The sequence below is a fragment of the Megascapheus bottae genome, chromosome 16 (genome assembly GCF_031878675.1).
Source record: "Megascapheus bottae isolate mThoBot1 chromosome 16, mThoBot2.hap1, whole genome shotgun sequence".
Taxonomy (NCBI): domain Eukaryota; kingdom Metazoa; phylum Chordata; class Mammalia; order Rodentia; family Geomyidae; genus Megascapheus; species Megascapheus bottae.
In genome coordinates, this window is record NC_143524.1 from 42,072,885 (window position 1) to 42,096,503 (window position 23,619).

At 36.5% G+C, this 23,619-nt stretch overlaps 2 protein-coding genes across 2 annotated transcripts; both read left to right on the forward strand.

The window, feature by feature from the left end:
• The first annotated feature begins 7,882 nt into the window (after nucleotides 1-7,882).
• On the forward strand, nucleotides 7,883-8,863 carry LOC150053390 (olfactory receptor 52D1-like). Its single transcript, XM_090349069.1, has one exon. It carries the CDS (start codon nucleotides 7,883-7,885, stop codon nucleotides 8,861-8,863), a length of 981 nt encoding a protein of 326 aa, XP_090205195.1.
• A 6,137-nt stretch (nucleotides 8,864-15,000) lies between these two features.
• On the forward strand, nucleotides 15,001-15,942 carry LOC150053391 (olfactory receptor 51G2-like). The gene has a single exon (XM_090349070.1). It carries the CDS (start codon nucleotides 15,001-15,003, stop codon nucleotides 15,940-15,942), a length of 942 nt encoding a protein of 313 aa, XP_090205196.1.
• Nucleotides 15,943-23,619: the final 7,677 nt, after the last annotated feature.

Consider the following 23,619-nt stretch of genomic DNA (forward strand, 5'->3'; position numbering starts at 1 on the left):
GACGTATTTAAAAGAAAAATAAGTTTCTAGACATCAGTGGAATAAGCAGTCAAAACATAATCAAATCATCTAACAACATATAGAAATATTTGTACTTTGATGTTAGTTTGATTTTTTGAAAATGACTAGCATACAAAAATTTTAGGTCTAACAGCAAAGATATGGAACCAACCTAGACGCCCCTCAGTAGATGACTGAATCAAGATACACAATAGAGTTCTATGCTGTCATAAGAAAGAATGACATTGCCCCATTGGGAAGGAAATGGAGACAGAAAAAAATCATATTAAGTGAAGTAAGCCAGATCCAAAGGAACATAGGCTCAATGGTTTCCCTCATTTGTAGTAATTAGTACAAACCTAGGACTCTCCTAACAGAGGATTACAATAGGACAAAACCTACATACATAAGGTCATAAAGGATGAGGCTAAATAAAAGGATCTCCAGGATATGGAAACAAGAGCTTTATCTTTTGTGGTTGTTGTTCTTAATGTAATATGTTATTTCTCTTCTCTTTTTTTGCGCTTTGGTTAATCTCATATTATTACAGTATCTGACTTTGTTACCCGGCATATTGTATATACGTTTATTTGAAATAGGAAAGGGAAGAAGGAAAACAAGATGATTGGGAGGAGGTTGGGGGAGAGAAGTGGGGACAAAAACATGAGAAGGGGTTTCAATATATGAGAAGTGATATACCTGCTGTCTGGCCAATGTAACTGTGACCCCTCTATACGTTACAATAAGAAAATTAGGCTTAGCAAAATAATTCTCTTTTATTTATCTATTTTAATTTTTTCTCATATATTTTATTGTAATTAATAGAAGGGCTATATTATATTCACCAGATAGAAGGTGCATTACTTCGCAAACATTGATATCCTTTCTCATGTCTTGGTTCTCATTTCCCTCCCTCCACCCCCGCCCCTCATCTTGTCAAATAATTCATACAGGGAAATAACTCACTGTAAATTTTTATTTAAAATTAAATTATAGGAAATTTTCATAAACATCAGAATTACTCACGCTAGGAGTATGTGTGTATTCTTTAATCTACATATTCTACATGAATAAAAAGTATCCATTAATCATGGTGTAAGACAGAGTAAAGAGAATGCTTGTGACAATAAACCAACTCTTACAAAGCAGCTCAGTAATTACACATAATCTCTACCCATAGTGCATTTTCACATATGCAACATTTACTTTCAGTATACATTTTTAATTTTTTCTATTCCTTCACACTATTTTAAAATCACTATAGTATGCATTCACTCTTTAGGTTATTTTCCTACCCTGGAAAGAAATTATGTGGAGTTTCAGACCTGTCTAAAGGTTTATGCTTGTTTTTTCCAAAATTGATTCCAAAAAAGAGGATTATTACATTAAAATATTGGTTATGTGATATCATGATGCATGTTTTTCAAAATATTGAAATCTCTTTTATAACTTAAAAGATTCTATTTGTATGTATTTTATGTGTAAAAAAATTTTCTCGGGCGGGGAGTTTGGCCTAGTGGTTAAAGTGCTTGCCTAGCATGCATGAAGACCCAGGTTCGAATCCTCGGTACCACATATAGAAAAAAGCCGGAAGTGGTGCTGAGGCTCAAGTGGTAGAGCTCTAGCCTTGAGAAAGTCCAAGGACAGTGCTCAGGCCCTGAGCTCAAGCCCAGGACTGGCCAAAAAAAAAATTTCTCAAGCTCTCAGATATTTAGGCCACTGCATATGAAATAGTGACCCATCGTGGTTTGTTCTTGGGCAGAAGACTAATACTGAATCCCTATCTGTTATCTATTACTAATATCAGTTCAAAATGGATCAAAGACCTCAGTATAAGGACTTGAAACTACTACATAAAGGAATAGAAGAAACCTTAAAATTTATTGAATGTCAAGCCGGGAGTATGGCCTAGTGGTAGAGTACTTGCCTAGCATGCATGAAGACCCTAGTTTGATTCCTAGGTACCACATATGTAGAAAAAAAGCCAGAAGTGGAGGTGTGGCTCAAGTGGTAGAGCTCTAGCCTTGAAAAAGTCCAAGGGCAGTGCTTAGGCCCTGAGTTCAAGCCCAGGACTGGCAAAAAAAAAAAAATAGCAGACCATTAAGACATTGGCAGGTTCTTGTATTTTGCTAATGAATATTACCAGACCCTTAACATACATTTGGGCTTACAAATATACTTCGGAACTAGAAAATTTTGCAGTATGGAATCCCTGAAAAATGTGACTGCTATGAATATGAAATTATCAAGAAATCTAATAACAACTGATGTTGGTGGGAGTGTAAACTTGTTCAACACTCTGGAAAGCTGTATGGAGGTTCCTCAAAAGACTAAAACATAGAGCTCCCCTATGACTCAGCAATCCCACTTTTCTGAATTTACCCAAATGATGACAAACAAGGCAATACCAGCACAACCATGTTCATTGAAGCATTATTTACCAAAACTAAGATTTGGAACCAACCCAGTTGCCCTTCACTACATGAATAATGTAAGTAAATGTGGTATATATACACAGTGGAATTCTATGTTTCCATTAGAAAGAATGACATCAACCCCTTCATAAAGAAATAGAAAGACTTGGGGGGAAAATCATGTCAAGTGAAGTAAGACAGACTTGAAGAAACATAGACTCCATATGTTCCCTCATGTGTAATAATTAGTGCATATCTATGATAATCCAAGAACAGGATCAGAATAGCTCAACAGCTATATACATATGACTATATAAGATGATGCTAATCAAAATGAACTCCAAGGTATGGAAACAAGAGGTTTTCCTTAGTTATTGTTGCTTTTAATATACTATTTTAAGGTATTTCTTTTTTTCTTTTGCTTTTTCCCCTTTGGCTTATTCCCTGTTATCACTATATTTGATTTTGATACCGTGTTTTGTACATCTGTTTATCAGAATTGGAGAAGAGAAGAGGAAGAACAGAATGGTGAGACAAAGAAAAAAGGGCAGACCAATGCAACAGCAATACTCTCAAGACAATATGTTGGCAATGAGCTTTACAACTTGGGAAGAAAAATGAGGGAGGGCTAACAATATTCAACAAAATGTACTCATTACATTATGTATGTAACTGTATATCACTTGACATTAAAATTAAATTTAAAGAAATTATAGAAAATATATTTATGTTGGCATAAGTATAACAATAAAATGAATTATGCTTATAATCAATGAAATTACCATTAAATCATGTAAACAATGTATCTGCATCACTTGCAAAAACATGCAGCATAGGATTCGGGAGTATGGCCTAGTGGTCCAGTGCTTGCCTAGCATGCATGAAAACCCGGGTTTGATTCCCCGGAACCACATACACAGAAAAAGCTAGAAGTAGAGCTGTGGCTCAAGTGGTAGAGCACCAGCCTTGAGCAAAAAGTGTTCAAGGACAGTGCTCAAGACCTGAGTTCAAGCCCCAGGACTGGCAAAAAAAAATGCAGCAGAAAAAAAGGCTTAGAACAGAATTGTTGAAATTTTTAAAATAGTGATTACATCTACTTAGTATGAATTCCCTTTATTATTTCCTATGTGTAAAAAGCTCTCTATTATGTTTAGTCTGTAGAATTAGAAAATACATGTTCTATATCACAACACAAATCTTTTATTATGATTTAAAATTTAGAAAAACTAACATGATTCAAATATTCAAAATCTGATAACTAAGAAACTAGTGAAATAAAACAAAACCTAACATCTAAGCCGTATATTGTATTTTTTCTATATTCAAAATCAAAAGGTACTTAAAATATACTCTATTTTCTTTTTGGAAACATACATATGGAATTTTTGAGAACTGAAAGTTCTGACACTCAGCATGCTTACTGAGAGCCAAGCTCCAGGGATCATTAAGGAAAAATTACTCTCCTCCTTTTTCTTGTTGTATTTTGTCCAATGATACTAAATTTAAAGAAAGAGAAGATGAATTATGATCTCAAATCTCCAGTTCCTAGCAGTTCATTTCCTTTGCCCTAGGGAAAAGCAATACTGCTCATGGTGCTTTGGGTATTCAGCTATGAGATTATTTAAAAAACTATAAGTGATGAGAGAAAAGAAGATTTTTACTCAAGACACATTGATGCTATTCTAGATCCAAAGAGAACCCAAAATGAAGTAAGTGCTTATCATTTTTACTGTGTCAGGAGCCAAATACACAATAGTCAGATCAAACAACCCAGGACTCAGCACAGTGAGGCTTTGAAAAAATTGCTGACGTTTCTTGAGACTCCTGATCCCTGATGAATTTGTGGCTCCTGTGAAGGATCCATGGATCTTACAATGACATCTCTCTCTTGGTGTGGGCTGGGGCTGAGCTGCAACTTTAATTTTGTTGTTAATTTCCGAGTATAAATATGCTTCCATATATTGAAACATACTTATATGTGCACTTAATCTTTTTTTAATTTTATTTTAGTGTTGGGGGGATGTACAAAGGGGTTGCAGAGGGGTTCCATTCATCGAGTAGTGAGTACATTACTTCTTGAACATTGTTATGCCTTCCCATGTTTTTCTCCCCACACCCCATCTCACTCATCTTGTTTTTCCCTTACCTTCTCATTTTTAAATACACTTAAACTTGATTGTTACAATACTAGTGGAAAACCAAAATAACTTACTTTTATATAACTATCTTTAGTATCAATTCATACGTCTTCTCTGTTTTACATGCACAAATGCATCATAATATACATGTGTCACAAATACTTAACACTTACTTAACAGGTTTAAATTTTGAATGATTCAAGTGTATGAGATTGTAGACATTTAAAAATTGCTGAACAGCCCGGTGTGGTGGCTCATTTGTAATCCTAGCTATTCAGGAGGCTGAGATCTGAAGATCAAGGTTCAAAGCCAACACAGGCAATACAAAGCCTACAAAGTCAAGAGACTCTTATCTCCAATGAATCACTAGAAAATGGGAAGTGGGGCTGTGGCTCAAGGGTAGGGCACTATCCTTGAGCTGAAGAGTTCAGGGACAGCGCCCAGGCCAGAGTTTTGGCCCCATGACAAAAAAAAAAAAAAACAATTGATGAACATACTTAAAAATCTTGTGTACATTTTCTTTTGCATAGACAAAACTTATGAGCAAAACAAGCAGTTAAATTATCTTTTCAGAAACATCATTTTATTAGTATATAATTTCCCGCTTAGAGTAATATCATTGAAACATTCTCATCATAATTTCCTGACTGAAAAAAAAGGATATCTTTTTTAAGCCATTCAGTTTTTGTTCATTTAAAATTTGCCTCCACACAATCTGTCAGCCTCCATTCAGCTGGAAAACATAAATATACATATACATATATAATTACAAATTAAAGACAAAAAGAGAAAGAGAAATGCTTAAACTGCATTAGAAACAGAATGATTCGAAAGAAACATGAGTTAACATGATACGAGCATTCATTTTAGGACAAAAAAATAGAAAATTTGTGAAATCTATAGCAAGGTGAGGCATACCTGTAATCTCAGCTACTCTAGGAAGAGATGGGGAGGATCAGAGGACAGCTGAAAGCCAGCTGGAGCAGAAAATTTCATGAGTCTTCATCTCAACAAAAAGATGTGCTGTGATATGCTCGGACGTCAGACCAAAGTGTAAGTTCAAGGAGACAATAGGCAAAAAATTTGAACATGACCAAAAGGGCTGGGTGGTAGCTAGAGTGGAGGGTATGATTAGGATCTGAGTTCAAGAACTAAAACTATAAAAAAGGCAATAGAGAAAAAGAATATATTTAAACCTAATTAAAGAACAACATAAGATTAGTTGAGTCTGGTTATGCTAATTATCAGACTCAAGCAAGTGATCATTGTTATCTTAGTGATTTGTGGAATGTTTTATCAAAAGAACAAGACTAAGATTTAAAACAACTACTTCATGGATCTTTAAATGGGGTTTCTAACCAAGACTTGTAATCAGATGAAGGGTGAGATTTATTTTTAGTGTGTATGCAGAATATTACAATCTTTCTATTTAAATTAATGTATTCTGTCATATCATTAGAGTAAATTGTTACTATAAATAATCGAGAGTTATGAAATCTATGTTCTAATAAACCAGTTCTATCACTCACCTATGTTAATTTAAACCTGATAGAAATTATATAAGCCTTACTTTAAAAGAAGTCTAAAATTTGTATCTGCTGATATATGAAATGTTTTCAAGAAAACAGCAAACTCAGTGAACTATAATTCACTAAGTTATAATTCATTTTTCGGTGAACTATAATTCACCGAAAAATGTTAAATCTTAGATGTTATACATCATATAATTTGGAATAATCTGGAACAGTCCAACATATTGCATGATTTAGAAATGATATTTCTCCAATTTCCACAAAACCAAAATTCTCTTGGCAAATATATCCAGCTGTTATCATATTTCTAAAACATAATTCATGCCCTAGCCTTCATCCTGAAGATCAGAAAATACATGTAAGAAAAACCTTTCATTGTAAAAGTACAACAGATTAAGAGGCTAAAAAGCAGTACATCTTTACATCCAGTAATTAAATCTAGTCTGCTATACATATCCCAACCCTGACTTCATTGGCCACTGGCTTGATAATCCAATTAATTATTTCAGGATTCCATATTAGATGAATAGTAAAGAAAGTGTGTCTGAATAGTGTTCTCAGTGTTTTGTGAAGGGAGACAAATCACTGGACACAATCGGGAAACTCTTAGGGTACAGTATTTAAATATCAAAACCAAATGGTACAACAGCTGGAGTGTATAAAGCTAAGGTGGGCATCACAGTGCTGAAGACAAATACAGGGAAAAGTATAAGACAAGACTTACATGAAAGAGACTCCCGGTAGAGTGAATTTAACCATGAGCAAGACGTTTATTTAAATAAATTATAGGAAGATATGGGAGCTCAGAGTACAAATTATCATCTAATTACTGTGATATCCCTGTACTCAGATAAGGAATAAATAAAAATAAATTCCATGACCAGTAAAAGGCTGTTAATACCAACATTTCTTACTAACTTCCTAACCCCAGTACCCTCATCCCACTGTATTCACATCTCAGTGAGCCTCACGTCCTTCTGAACGAATCTTGTTCTCCCCATACAGTTGACAACTTCTCCAACCGAGGGTTTTTAAAACTCAGAGTCATGCTGGCATTGTCACTTGTCACTTCCACTCTGCCAAAGGCAAAAAAAAAAAAAGAAAGGAATCCATTCTCCATTCAACCTCCTATCATTCCTCCTGTCTCCAAGCTTTCAAGTACACTGCTCTTAACACACCAACTCATAACTCCTACACAGTGTTTAAATTTCAGTACTGTTAATCTCCTTCTCAATTAAAACTTACCATTTGAAAAGGGATTTTTTCCATTAAATATGATAGATGATAGATAGACAGATACACAGATAGAATGATACATTTCAAATTCATACCACAGTGAAATTATGAATGTAAATACAATGGTAAATTTATTGAGAATGTTTCCTAAATGACTCAAGAGATCAATAGAACTTAATGCATCTCACCACAGAAAAGAAAACGTTTCTTACAGCTTCTAGTGCAAATACATCTTTATGAGTATTTAAGTAGACTTTTCCAAGGTATAGGAACTCTGTACAAATGCCTTTTAATGAAATTATTTGTATTTAGAGACACAGTAAGTATTCAATCACTACTCTCTGAATTACCCTTCTTAACTCATTAGTATCTTAAAAATGGGTAAATTCTGGGCCAGGAGTTTAGCCTAGGGGTAGAGTGCTTTCCTAGCCAGAAATGGTGCTGTGGCTCAAGTGGTAGAACTCTAGCCTTAAGAAAGCCCAAGGACACTGCTCACGCCATGAGTTCAAGGCCCATACTGGCAAAAAAATGATAAATTACTTTTGCTTTGAAGGAAATACCTATGAAAAAGAAGTTAAAACACCCAAGCCTTGTTATGACAGCAGACAACAGAACCAACGTCCATCCATCCACCTTCATTCTCATTGGCATTCCCGGGCTAGAGGATGCCCACATCTGGATCTCCATCCCCTTTTGTGTGGCCTACATCCTGGCTCTTCTGGGAAATTGTTCCCTTCTCTTCACCATCAAGACAGACCCCAGCCTCCATCAGCCAATGTACCTGTTCCTCTGCATGCTGGCTGTGGCTGATCTTGTGGTGTGTACGACAGCGGTCCCCAAACTTCTCAGCCTCTTCTGGTTCCATGATGGAGAGATTTGCCTTGAAGCCTGCCTCACACAAGTTTTCCTGATTCACTCGTGCTCGACCATGGAATCTGGCTTCTTCCTGGCCATGGCATTTGACCGGTACATAGCCATTTGTAATCCACTAAGACACTCAGCTATTCTGACACACACTGTCACGGGGGAGATGGGCTTGGCCATAGTCCTTAGAGGGATAGCACTTCTCACTCCTCACCCTTTCCTGCTACGCTGGCTTCCCTACTGCAAAACCAACATTTCCCACACCTACTGTGAGTTTATGGCCCTCATCAAGCTTGCCTGTGCTGAGACCACAGTCCGCAGAGTGTATAGCCTTATGGTTGCCTTCCTCACTGGGGGTGTGGACTTCATGTTGATCATCTGTTCTTATGTCCTCATACTACATGCTGTCTTCCTTCTGCCATCTAAAGATGCCAGACTCAAATCATTGGGTACCTGTGGCTCCCACGTGTGTGTGATTTTAGTGTTCTATACTCCAGCATTTTTTTCCTTTCTCACTCATAGATTTGGGCATCAAGTGGCTCCCCATGTTCATATATTTGTAGCCAATATCTACCTTCTTGTTCCACCCATGGTGAACCCCATTATTTATGGGGTGAAGACCAAGAGGATACGAGACAGGTTCCTTAAACTATTCAGCTCTGTGAAGGCCTCCAATTGAATTGATTTGGTTGCTGTGTAATATCTCATTAATTGTAGGAAAACATTGTTCTTATCATTCTGGATTATGAAATGGTTTACCATTTTTAAGATAGCAAATCTATTTGTGTGTGATTTTTGCTTATAAAATGACTTGTATGTATTTATTAAATATAAGCTAAGCATGGTGTGTATGTTTGTGTCTGTGTGTGTGTATGTTTGATGACTAGATTATATGTGGTAATGTCTTGGTTTAGATTTTGTAATCGATTTTATAAAAATCTAATGTTTTTGGTGTCATTTCATGTAATTTCTTGACTTTGTTTAGAAGTACAGGTTATTCTTGCTTCACTAAGAGACAATTGCTCATTTTCTAAATATACCTCTATAGGGTTTCTGTCATTTTTCAATTAATGACTCAAACTGATAAACACAGCATTTTGCCCTCAGGATTTTATTAATAATTTAAAATTAGATTTTCAAGAAAGACATAAACTTCTAACCAGTTTCAGACAGACACTACTTATTCCTTCTGTCTTAGGTATTATTTTGTCTTTAAGTTCCTTCTCTCTTTAAGCTACATGTCAGAAATTCTTATAGTAACTTGCATGCCATATTCAATGTTCAGTTTTGTATTTGATTTTTTCCCTTCATTATGTTTCTTGATGTTTCGCTTTAAAATTTATCAAAATCTTACATGAGTAAGAGCTTGTACTTGCCTTACTCAAAAAAAAGAGCTATTGCCGTAAAGCATATGCTTATGCCTCCGTCAACATATGAGTTCCTCAAAGAATGTGAATGATCTTTAAATAGCAAAATGAGGTGGATATGCTCAACATTAGGAGAGAAAACTCATATATATGATGTCTAATATTTAGTTTTTATTAACTTGTAATCTTTAATCCAGCTACCGTGTTATCAAGCCTACCTTCATATTTTCTTTACATAGATTCTGAATTAAGCAAATGATGAAATTGTGCTTCTCTGAATATTTTGTGCCCTCTTTCTTATACAAACACACATACACATTTATACACTGAAATTACCTTAAACTATTTTATGAATTCCCAACAATATGATGTTAAGCCTGAATGACATTTAAACATCAAGGTAATATGAGAAATGTCCATATCGTTTTTTGTTAAGGAAATCTCACTCTGAAATGTGGCAGTACCATTCTTCCTCCTCCATCATTTTAGTCAACAAGGTCTTTAGAAGTATTACATAAGAGGGATTCATGTGATCATGGGATTCCATTGTCAAGATTTGAATAATAATAGCATTTAGAAGAATGGAGAAAACCTCGAAAACCAAAATCATAAAATCAGTGTTTATTCTTTGAAAAGAAAGTGCTGCAAAGTCAGATACAGTAACAACATGATATTAACCATACAGGCAAAAAAAAAAAAGAGCAGAGATATAACATAGTACATTAAGAACGACAACCACACAAGATAAAACTCTTATTTCCATATCCTAGAGTTCATTTCATGTTACCTGGTATGTCATATATACATTTATTTGTTTATGTGAAATAGGGAAGGGAAATGGGGAAAACAAGATGATTGGGAGGAGGGTGAGGGAAGGGAAATGGACAAAAACGTGAGAAGGGATATCAATGTGCGGGAGGTAATGCATCTATTACTTGACGAATGTAACTATAAACCCTCTATACAGTATCCTGACAATAAAAAATAAATAAATAAGAAAAAAAAGAAAGTGCTGCATCAAATAAATTTTTACTTAATCATATCGGAATGAAAAAAGGCTTCCAGGACCCAGAGTTTGGCCTAGTGGTAGATTGCTTGCTGAGCATGCACAAAGACCTGGGTTCGATTCCTCAGTACCACATACATAGAAAAAGCTTAAAATGGTGCTGTAGCTCAAGTGGTAGAGCTCTTGCCTTGAGAAAGCCAAAGGACAGTGCTCAGGCCCTGAGCTCAAGCTCCAGGACTGGCAAAAAAAAAAGGCTTTCAGATATTCCACAAGTTTTCAGTGATAATAGAGATTGCTTCACATTATCAGAGGAAAATCCATATATTAATATTTTATAGTAAGGTCCCAAGAAAGCTATGTTTCCCATATCGAACCTATTGAATTAATATATGAATTCAAAACATGGGTACAAGTAAAATAGAACCCCGCTCATCTTGATACACACTGTCAAAGAACAATTGATTACTTTCTTATGAGAAATACATAGGAGAATTTGAATCATGGTTAAAAGGCTGAATGAGTCTCATGGGGATGGCTGCCAAGACTAATGACATTAATTAAAACCCGTTTTCCTGTTCTGCAACCTAAGGTAGTTATTTAGCTATGATACATTTTCTGCCAGTCTTCCAATGCTGTGACTCTATACCTTGAATACTGAGGTGAATCTTTTCTTAAAGACCATGACAAGTGCTTTCACAAGGTATATGCAACTTTATAACCATTAAAAAATTAAATTAAATTCTCAATCGCTTGATGGAGCAATTCTAATCCGAGGTATTTATTCTCAAAAGATTACAAAGCTATGATGCAGTAAAGCCACCACCACAACCATATTTATTGCACCACTATTTGCCATAACCAAGGTATTGAATCAGCCCTGATTCCCCTCAATGGATGAATGGATTAAGAAAATGTGATATAGATATAGATATAGATATAGATATAGATATATCTACACAATTGAATTTCACTCATGCATTAGAACAATATTGTACCATTTTTAAAGAAATGAAAAGACTCAGAAAAAAATATATATTAAGTGAAGTAGCTCTGGCCCTGAGAGTCAAAAGATCCATGTTTTCCCTTGTATGTAGGAGCTAGATTTAGTTCACAAACTCATACTAACAGTAGATTCAATGCAAAATCAAAGTTCACCAAAATAAAACCCCAGGAAGCAGATACTTGAAAGGGGTAGCATCAAGAGGAAAAGGGTGGAAGAATAAAGGGGAATAAAAAGGAAAACTGCAGTTAAGAATCTAATCCTACAAAATTAATAAGAGTGAAGGGAAAAAATCATATTAAGTGAAGTAAGCCAGACTCAAAGGAACTTAGGCTCAATGGTTTCCCTCATTTGTCATAATCAGTAGAAACCTTGGGCTCTCCTAGCAGAGATTTGCAATAGAGCAAAACCTTGATACAAAAGGCCATGAAAGGATCTCTAGGATATAGAAACATAAGCCATATAATGAATGATTGTTGTTCTTAAGGTACTATGTTATCTCTCATCTCTTTTGCTGTCCCTTGGTTATCTCATATTGTTACAGTATCTCACTTTGTTATCTGATATATTGGATATATTTGTATTTGGTTATTTGAAATTGGATAGGGAAGGGGGGAAAACAAGATGAGGGATGGGGGTGAGGGGAGGGAAATGGGGACCAAGACATGTGAAAGGGTATCAATGTATGGGAATTAATGCACCATCTATCTGGCAAATATCATGTAACCCTTCCTTTAATTATAATAAACATATATGAAAAAAAGAGTGAAGGGAAAGTTGGGTAGGGAAGGAATGCATAAGAATGTTGGAGATGGTGCCAGGTGTGGTGGTTTAGTCCTGTAATCCTAGCTACTCAGGAGGCTGAGATCCAAGGATCAAAGTTCAAAGCCAGCCCAAACACAAAAGGATTTGAGACTTTTATTTCCAATTAACCTCTAGAAAACCGGAAGTAGGGCTTGGCTCAAGGGTATGGGGGTAGCCTTGAGCTACAGAGCTCAGGGATAATGCCCAGGCCCAGGGTATAGTGTAAACCTTGAACTGAAGAGCTCAGGGACAGCACCCAGGCCAAGTTCAAGCCCCAGGACCCACAAAAAAAAAAGTTGAAAGTGGTGACATTGATCAAGATATATTGTATTCATAAACCAATTTGTTAAATGGCAGCTCCTATTTACAGCTTAGAGATAATAATAATAATAATAATAATAATAATAATAATAATAATAATTGAGGGGTATGGGATTATGATGGGGGGACTGAGAGGATTACTTAGGATGTATCTGATGCCTATATGGAAGGCACAATGAAACTCACTTTGTATGGCTAATGTCATTAAAAATATTAATTAAAATAAAGTTATTCTGAGGGACTAAGCCCATTGTCTTTCTTTATGAGATGACTCCCAGGATACTTCTCAATTACTTTCTAATTTCAGAGTCTAGAGAAGTAGCTTCAACATAATTTTTCCTCCCTAGAGTTTATCCCAAGGGAGGAAATGTGCTAGTTTAAGAGCCATGACAGGGTGCAATACTCAGCCACATAAATGTGATGCTGATGAAGCACTTTGCTAGATGAAATCAAGGACATTGAATGGAAAAATATAGAGCATCTTAGGTCACTGACAAAACTTTCAGTGTTTTCCTGGAGACACTTTTACTTCCTTGAAGAACTATCTGCCTTAGGATACATTGTGGACTTGATTCTTTAGCTCCGCCCTTCCATAGTATTGTATACCTACTATTAGTGCCCACCCTTGACAGACCGGAAACCCAGCCAGACCTGTGTCTGTCTGCACTTGAGATCCCACCCGTGCCTGCAGGAAAGCTTTCAGGAGAGAAAGATGGGTAAGAAATCATCACATTATTCATTTTACCATCCAGAAAGTGGGGAAAACCATTAAGATGTAGGACTTCCCTGGGCTAATGTGAAATCACTGCTCTGTGGTAGGTAAAAGGCACTGAATGATATTCCCTCTGACAGGCGCTTGATTATTATTCCCAAAACTACTCAAAGGAGTTCTAGGATGAGATAGTAAACACAATCAGTGGTGAGAATTCATGTACTTGAACTCCTGGTGGATTTCTTTTGTTTTATTTTTGTTTTTTATTCTAACACACTGCTACATCATCTTAAAACTGATGAGCTGGTGATATTAATGATGACCTGTCTTTTCTCTCTCACCCTTACATTTTTCATGGACTCCTAGTTATCCTGGGAGTAAACTTCAGGCTATTTGGAAAGATAATTTTCAAGAGACTCTCCTAGAAACTGTCCATGCACGTGCTCGCCTGGGCATTCCTGGTCAACACCTGCGTTTGCACTGTGGTCCATGGTTAATAGATACTTCTTCCCAGTCACATTTGGCTTTACTACAACCCAAAGTATCTCTCAAGTCTCTTGCACCACATGGGGCCTTTTAAATACTTTTGCTTGAATGTTATACAAAGAGATATAATTGCCAGAATTTTTTATGCTCAAAGGTGTCTAGTAATATGTCCAATGTTTTTGAGGTAGTAAATCAGAGTTGTATTTACAAGGGTTCCAGTCCATACAAAAATCTCATAATCTTTCAGTATTTTGTTCTGTTTTTGTTTTGTTTTGTTATTGTTATTATTGCCACTTCCAGTTTTCTGGTGATTAATTGGAGGTAAGAGTCTCAAGGACTTCCCTACAAGGTTTGGCTGGGAACTGCAATCCTCGGATCTCAGCCTCCTGAGTAGCAGGTATGATTACTAGGCTAGTCTTTCCATTTTATATGGTGTACATTGATCATTACAGACCTAATCAAGAGTACCATCAGTAAATCTTACTTCCATTCCCAGATGAGCTTCATTGCACTTTGTATTATATATCATCTTGTGGCTTTTTTTTAATTTTATTTTATTCTTAGGGTCATGTATAGAGGGGTTTCAGTTATATTTGTGAGGTACTGAGTACATTACTTCTTGAACATTGTTACTCCTTCCCATGTTTATCTCTCACTTCCCCTCCCCCGACCCCTTTCAAGTTGTAAAGTTCATCTTGTGGTTTCACATCGAAACTTCAGCACTAACTTTCTAAAATTATTCTTACGTAGTTGTACACAAGGGTTTCAATTTAATTTGTCCGTATCAGAGCACAATGATATTGATCAATGCCATCTCTCCTATCATCCTTCCCCCTCCCTCAATCCACTACCTCTTAAGAACTTGAAGGCAGTCGGTATAAAATGCTACACTTTTACCATGAATACTTTAATTTGTTGTAGAAGAATTGTGGAAGGCAAAAAGAATAAGTGAATTAGTAAAGTAAGAAATACAAGAGGTAACTAAATATCAGCAGATGATTCAAAGTCCAAAATACAGAGCACTGAACACCAAAATGATATTTCATATAATAGTATCGATTTTTCATCCTACTTTTCCATTTTCCCTCCCATGTAGTCCGTGGATTGCTCCATCAGCACAATGTCTGTCTTCAATAGTTCCTCCCTGTATCCGCGCTTCCTCCTGACAGGCTTCTCAGGCCTTGAGAGTAGATACGGCTTGATTTCACTTCCCATCTCCTTGGTGTATGCCCTGTCAATGGCAGGCAACGTTACAATCCTCTTCATCATCAGGACTGAGCCTTCTCTCCACCAGCCCATGTACTACTTCCTATCCATGCTAGCGCTCACAGATTTGGGCCTATCCATTACTACCTCGCCTACCATGTTCGGTGTCTTTTGGTTCCATGCCCGGGAGATTTCTTTCAATGCTTGTCTGATCCAGATGTACTTCATCCATGTTTTCTCAATCCTTGAGTCAGCTGTGCTCCTGGCCATGGCTTTTGACCGCTACATAGCAATCCGAGAACCTTTGCGCTATGCGGCCATTCTAACCAACGGTGTGATCACTGGAATTGGGCTCGCAATTGCTGGAAGGGCCTTGGCTCTGGTGTTTCCAGCTTCCTTTCTCCTGAAGAGACTTCAGTATCGCGCTGTTAATGTTCTCTCCTACCCATTTTGCCTTCACCAGGATCTCATCAAAACAACTGTATCCAGCCGTCGGGTAAGCAGTATCTATGGCCTTATGGTGGTCATTTGGTCCATGGGACTTGATTCAGTGCTTCTCCTCCTCTCCTATCTCCTCATCCTGTGTACAGTGCTGAGTATAGCGTCCAAGGCAGAGAGAGTGAAGGCCCTCAGTACTTGTATTTCCCATGTCTGTGCAGTACTCACCTTCTACACACCCATGATTGGACTTTCCATGATCCGACGCTATGGGCAGAACGCTTCTCCGATTGTCCATGTGCTCATGGCCAATGTGTACTTGCTGGTTCCGCCACTCATGAACCCCATCGTGTACAGCGTCAAAACCAAGCAGATTCGTGAAAGAATCCTCAAGAAATTCAGGAAACAGAAAGTTTAGGTGACCTAACTCTTATAACACAACCACTCGCCTACCATGCCCTTTATATGAATTATGTGTTTCATCCTTGTTCTAATCATGCCTGGTCTTACTTTCTGAGTTTCTGGATGTTTGGGGGAATTTCTTCACGTAAAACTGCATCCTGCCATAAAACAGACACTTAACCTTGAGATAAGGAAGACACCCTGTTGTCTGCATTTTGGGCAAGAGGTTGCTTAAGTTTGAGGGAAGCAATTTTCTCAGGAAAGCATACATCCTGTTCATTCTTGGGGTGAGGATTGCATCCCTCAGGAAGTATTGCATCCTGTTGTCTCTCTTTGAAAAATTCTCTGTTTCTAAATACCATATTCTTTAGTTTCCTTCACCAAGACCTCATTTTCCTCAAGTTATCCTGTCTCATTTCCCCTACATAGCTTTGGTTCCTTAATCTTAAAGGAAGTGCATGAAAGGCTATCTCCTGTATTTGTTGTAAGCTGACCATGTATCATTTTCCTCTGTCTATCTTGCTTCAGGATTATTTCAAAATTTTCCTGTCTTTTTCTTTCTTTCTTTCTTAATAGAAGTCTTTAAGGAAATGCTGCAGGATTCCTGCCTGCCCAGAACCATCTGTTTGGGGAACATACTTTTCTTTTATTCATGGCAAACAGATATCATCCTGGTGGCATTTGGGGGATGAGGAGCATATTTCCCCCGTTCTCTCTTCATTCCTGTCCTGTGCCCTCCCCAGATTCACATTGTAGCAGCATAAAAGAAACCCAATTGCTGTAGATGTGTGTGTAGTCTGGCACACCAAGGAAAGAAAAGAAAAATAGCGGGGGGAAAAGTGTCAGAGAGGCACATATAGTGTATGATTTTACAGGATGACTTTACTGGCTTCCGGTTTTTTTTCCTATCCATTATTTTTTCTCCTCAAAGCTCTGATGTAATTAGGCAAAGGAGCTGTTAGTCTTGGTTTTCTATGGGAAGGTAGCATTTGTAGTAGAGTGTCTGCTTACACAACTCAGCTGACAGCAGAATCCTTCTCTTTCCCAGCTAATTCAGCTAAGTGAGTATGCCAGAAATTTGAATACTGAAGAGAACCACATCAGGCCATCAGTAAAGATGTGTCCAGGCAGAGAACTTACACACTTAGTATCAACTATGGACTTGTAGGCCACAGTACTATTCTGACATTCAGTCTAACGCTGGTAGCTCAAAATTTTATTATTACTTAATTGGTCTCTAGATTCTCAGGATTGATCCAAGGAGCAAGAGCATAGAACTACCTGGAATGGTCATTTGCCAAACTGCTCCCTAGATGTACAGTTCAGTTTAGCCACCGGTCAGTTTCTTACTACATTCTCTGTACATAACAGGAAAAAAATCCACTGGCTTGGAGCCAGTAATGTCTCATGAATATGTATCCATAGGCTATAATACATTACAAGACACATTACAAGAAATCCACTGAGTATCTGTGGATTATATGCTTGTGAAGTAGAGCAGTAGTGTTTTTGCAGATTGATTTCTGGATTTGGTGTGCAGTAGTTCTCCATTTGCAGAAGGCAGTTATAACCAGGTTGCATTGACACAGCATGTGCAGGGGCCATCATCTTGTGGGCCTTGCACTCTTTTCACCTAAATATTGCACACTTAATAGTGCCCCATGTCCAAGGCTCTGAATCCAGACTTATAGTCATCTTGTGCTACTGGAATTTGCATGCAGAGCCATGAGCTTCCTGTTTTGTTGGTATTCTCCAAGTCTGCAGGAATGGGTGGAATGTTGTCAGGTGCTAATGATAGAACTATGCATGTTGGCCTGCCATGTAAATTATCTATTTCCTACTGTTGCAATCCTTGTGATTTTTAACTAAATAAAAATCTTTGTTTTCTGTCATCAGAAAATGAAAACTAATGTTATTTTACCTTTTTTCCACTGGAATTTTAAAGTAAAGCATTTCATTTCTGAACATGGCAATAGATGTTTTTTTTTGGCATTGACTCAAAACCAGAACATCAATTTAGATAAAATTTGTTGACCAAATCAACTAGCATCAACTACTTTTTCACTTTACAAGCTCTAAATTGTGCTGATTATGTATGCTTGCACATTTATACATGTACATGCTTATGCACACTACCCATCTATATCACTGCCATCTGCTTGTGCAGGGTGAAAATCAAACAACATGAAAAAATATCTCTCGTTTTGTTTTCATTATATACTTATATTCTCAGAACTAGATTTTTTTCTCCCTATTTGATATATTTTCTTTTGGATTGAATTAAATATTGCTAATTAAAACTAGTTTGAAATGATGAGACATGTCAGACTGCTAATGTGTATGTCAGCTAATTGAAATCAAAACCCGAAATCCTTTTACATGATGGGTGAATGAAACTGCACACTCTTTCGTGATATTAAAGAGAAAAAAACACACAGAGAATCAACTAAATTTATTCAGCCAGTTGTCAAATAATCTGGTAACAGCAATGGCTTTTGCCTAGCTTTTCTAGTCTGAGGAGTGCCCTCCCGCCCTCTTTGCTCTTCCCTCCCTCTCTTCATTCCTTTTCAACTCTCTTCTTACTTCTTACATTTCTTCCTTTTTTCCTTCCTTCTTCCCTTCATTTCTTTAATCCATTCATTTTTTAACATAAAATTACTCATTTAATTCACATTCCTTTTGGTCTCTTAAAAATATTTATTACATAATAACAGATGCTGGAGGGGATGTGGCCAGGACGGATCACTACTACACTGTTGGTAGGAGTGCAAACTCATTCAACCACTATGGAAAGCAGTATGGCAGTGCCTCAAAAGGCTAAACATAGAACTCCCCTATGACCCAGCAATTCCACTACTTAGCATGTACCCAACCATCCAGAATCTAGGGCATACTAAATCCACTAGCACAACAATGTTCTTTGCAGCACTATTCACCATAGCAAAGATATGGAACCAACCTAGATGTCCCTCAGTTGATGAGTGGATCAACAAGTTGTGGTATTTGTACACAATGGAATTCTATGCTGCGGTCAGAAAAAACGACATCGACCCATTTGTTAGGAAATGGAAAGACTTAGAAAAAATCATATTAAGTGAAGTAAGCCAGACTCAAAGGAACTTAGGCTCAATGGTTTCCCTCATTTGTCATAATCAGTAGAAACCTTGATACATAAGGCCATATAGTATGAAGCTAATTGAAAGGACCTCCAGGACATTGAAACAAAAGCCATATAACGAATGATTGTTGTCCTTAATGTACTATGTTATCTCTCATCTCCTTTGCTGTCCCTTAGGTATCTCATATTGTTACAGTATCTCACTTTGTTATCTAATATATTGAATTTATTTGTATTTGGTTATTTGAAATTTGATAGGGAAGGGGGAAAAACCAAAACGGGGGGTGGGTGGCGGGTGGGGGGAGGGTAATGCGTACCAAGACATGTGAAGGGTATCAATGTATGTGAATTAATGCACCTTCTATCTGGCAAATATCATGTAACCCTTTTATTAATTACAATAAAAAATATAAAAAAATATTTATTACAAATATAATGCACAGAGGGGTTACAGTTATAGTTACATGAGTCAGGTAATAAGTAGATCTCCTTTTTTTTTATTTTGCCAGTCCTGAGGCTTGAACTCAGGGCCTGGGTACTGTCCTTGAGCTTTCTCAAGGCTAGCAATTTACCACTTGAGCCACAGCACCATTAATTTCCAGCTTTTCTGATGCAATACTGAGGAATCCATGCATGCTAGGCCACACTCCTGGCCCAACGTTTCCTTTTGAGCAGTGTAATTCCTTCCCTTATTGTCTCCCAGGCTCTCTCCTGGCAAAGTTATATAATTCACTTCCAATATATATATATATATATATATATATACATATATGGTGTGTGTATGTGTAATTCAGTATTACTTCTAAAATGAGTGCAATGTTAAGATTTCTTAATTCTTATTTGCAGGAAAAATGTATTAGTTATAGATTTAGTTCTACTTTCACTCGATTGACAAAAATAATTCCACATTTGGAAAAATCTTGACTAAATGTATATGCCATGCTCATGAAAATTAGTGTAATGACAGTACAAACATACATTTAATTTTATGACTATTTTCTCAAATGCCAACAATGACCACCTGTGATTGACCTGCCTTTGGCCTGGTAATATAAATATGAGTGAGGCACTTTTTTTTTGCTAGTCCTGGGGCTCGAACTCAGGGCCTGAGCACTGCCATTAGTCTTTTTCAAGGCTAGAGCTCTACTACTTGAGCCACAGCACCATTACCAGCTTTTTCTATGTAGGTGGTACTGAGGAATTAAACCCAGGTCTTCATGCATGCTAGGCAAGCACTCTACCACCAGGCCAAACTTCTGGCCCTGAGTGAGGCTTTTTTAAGGTAAAACTGCCTATCTTTCTATCTGTGTAATACATGTTAATTTTTGTCTATCACTTTATTCAGTTTTGTTTTGTTTTGTTTTCAATCTACAATCAATCTGAAAATACTCTGCCTCCAAAAACAAAGCTCCTTATCCTGAACCTAGCATACATACCTGGTTCACACACAGACATTAATGTTGGTTCTGCAATTTAAACAAATAAAATAACTGCTTTTCATATGAAATTGAGTGATTTTTTTTAAATTGTTGGGATAATGTATAGAGCAATTACAGCTACATTTGTCAGGTAGTAGGGGCATTACTTCTTGTACATCGATATGTTTTTGTCCCCGTTTCCCTACCCCCACACCTGCCAATCATCTTGTTTCCCTCCTTCCCTTCCCTATTTCAAATAAATATGGTTTTGAAGTGACTTATTGATATAATTTCTAAAAAAGCAATGAAATTTGTGTCTTCAAATTTATCTCATTTTAATATTAATTATTTAATAATTATTTTTGTAAATCTACTAAAAAATGAATTAAATGTTAAAGAATATCTTTTTCCCTGCAAATAATAACTCTTAAGATGACACTTATTTTAGAAGTAATTCTGATTAATATATATATATATTTCATTAAAGTTGAAATCAACTTGAATACTGCCCTATATATATTCTCTCCTATTTCTATAGATTTAGTTATTAGAATTGGTTAGATAGCTACAGATCCCCATACAATTGTAAGAAAAGAAATCACATATACTTTTCTAGTTCTTCCAAAACTAACAAATTGTAAAACTGTGATATATTACTGTCAAGATGAGGGAATTAATACTGCTGTTCCATCTTATTCTGAGTCCCCAGCTTTAAAAAAGTTTGGAGTTTTAGGTAGGATTGTATACCAAGTCATGATCTGACAAGTTCTAAGACACACAGTGTATTCCTTCTTATTGTCATGTTAGAGTCATATCAGACAGATCCCCTCTCCCTTCCCTAACCTTCTAGACAAGTACATCCTTAGCTCATGTGGGCTCAATTGAATATTACTACTTCTAAAATGTGTGGCTACTGACTCCTGACAATGAATACAACTCCCTGGTGAACTTTTCTATTTTGCTCAGGACTTGGCTCCAAACAGAGACCCTTGGGACATTCTGTCCTTCAAAAATACGGTCTCAGGGAGGCTTTCTCCTGGAAAGCACCAACCAAAGGGGGAAAATCTCTGTTATCTTTTTAGGTATTCTTGAAAACACAGGAAGTGAGACTGGCTTACAATTTGGTGAGTTCACAGTGTCTCTCTCCAATCCATGGATAGAATGGCACACAAAGAGAAACAAAGAAGGCATGAAGAGGTGTCATAAAGGAGCAAAAAAGAGTCCACTAATTCATGGCATGAAAGGATCTCTATATTTATTTCCAATAGCAAAAAGTCACTAGTAAGTCCTATTTCCATTTCTTTTTATCTGTAAGGTCAGATGCCTCAAATTAGGCAAATCAGGAAGCTCTGGGTAAAATTGTACAATCTTCATTATCTTCTATCAGGATGATTTAAAACAAAATAACCCCTATTTGCATCCTAGTATAACACAAGCTAGTGGTGCAAAAGAGGGAGAGAGAGGGGGGGTGGGAGATTAGAATTAGTCCAGTGTATTTCAGGCATATAAAAAATTGACTCACCTCATACTAAAGAGCAAACAATTCAGGTGGGTTAACACTAAAAAAAATCCATGCTAGTCTCCAGAATTCATTTGATGTGTGTGTGTGTGTGTGTGTGTGTGTGTGTGTGTGTGTATGTGTGTATTTAACAGTTGAGAATTTTCAGTTTCTAGTTCTTTATGAAACTTACACTGTGTCTGAAAGATAAAATAGCTTCTGTGACCATGAATTATCTTCTAACCCTTTACCTAAAATTTGCAAGATATGCAGTGATCTTTGGGTTTTCTTAATTCATTAAATATATCATTCAAGACTTGTATAATAATGCATTCTGTATAATTTAAGCTAAGTTATTTTACTTTTATTGAAAGGCTTAGTGGTTTATTAACTTATTTAAGAAACAGAATACAAAGATAATAGGTAAATATTTTCAAAATTGAACATATTTATTTCTTCTCAAAAGTACCACCAAATATATACTTAAGATTATTCTAACTAATACATATATATGTCTCCCAAATAAGAGTCTCTTAATCATTAAACGACTCACTAAAGACTCATTAAAACCATGGATTGCTATACATTTCATTAGCTTCATATAAAATATGCAGAAGAAGCATTGCTTTATGTCTTCTTGTTTCTTCAGATTTGACACATACTTACTTTCTGGCATATTAAGTCTACAAGAGACTGCCCTCTAAGTCTATTCTTATTACCTTGAATTTTTTTCTTTTACATTATTGTGAGCACTTCTGCCGTATGTATTTGAGAAATTACAAACTCATCATATACCATTTTATTTTTCTGACACTTTACATGATGTAAGTTTTCCTATAAAACCAGAAAACATGTTGCATAACAAGCCTATGAGAACTGCTTGTATTTATTTTACTATTTGACAAGTTTAAGCAAAATGTCACCACAACATCTATATATATTCCCAGGACAGGAGGAGTCATCTCATTCCCACATTTCTCTCTCTAAATTAGACATTTTCTCAGAACACCCAAGGCTTTCACACGAAGGCCCCTAAATAAAAGCTCTCTGATGACATGAACAATCTCTCCCTATTGGGTATAGGTTTTCATGCATTTCAGTTCTTGATAAAAATCCATTTACTTCCATAAACGCAGTTATATTGATTTCATTTGAAAAAAGAATCCAGTGATAAGCCTCCAATTACTGAAACAGGGAGGATTTGCATTAATTGGCTTTTCTAGCCTCCTGACCAGCCTGGGTAATATAGCAAAAGCCCAGTTTAAAACTAAGAAGCACAAAAGATAATTAATCATTTCTCCTCTTAGATATAATTTAAATAATCCATATAGCCAATTGAGCAATTTTACATATGATCACAAAAGTAATCATGTGCCACTGGTTTTTTTTTTAATTGTGTCCTGCAGAGCTCTATTAGAAATTGGTTTTTTATTTAACCATTTCTCACTACACCCTATCAAGGGCAATCCGCTAAAATGTGACTGATCTTTATTGATGATATCTTGGTCAACAGGATGTGACCGTCTGGTTCTCTTGTCTACATTTTCTATTGCCTCTCTCTATTTTTTTTATTCTACTTTTTGGAATTTAAACCCTATGCACAACTCAACACACATAATGGGGCTTTGTGCTCTAGCTTCTTGAGGAAGCAGCATGTAC

Coding starts and splice junctions, on each gene's coding strand:
- LOC150053391 (XM_090349070.1), top strand. CDS start 15,001: ATGTCTGTCTTCAATAGTTCCTCCCTGTATCCGCGCTTCCTCCTGACA.
- LOC150053390 (XM_090349069.1), top strand. CDS start 7,883: ATGAAAAAGAAGTTAAAACACCCAAGCCTTGTTATGACAGCAGACAAC.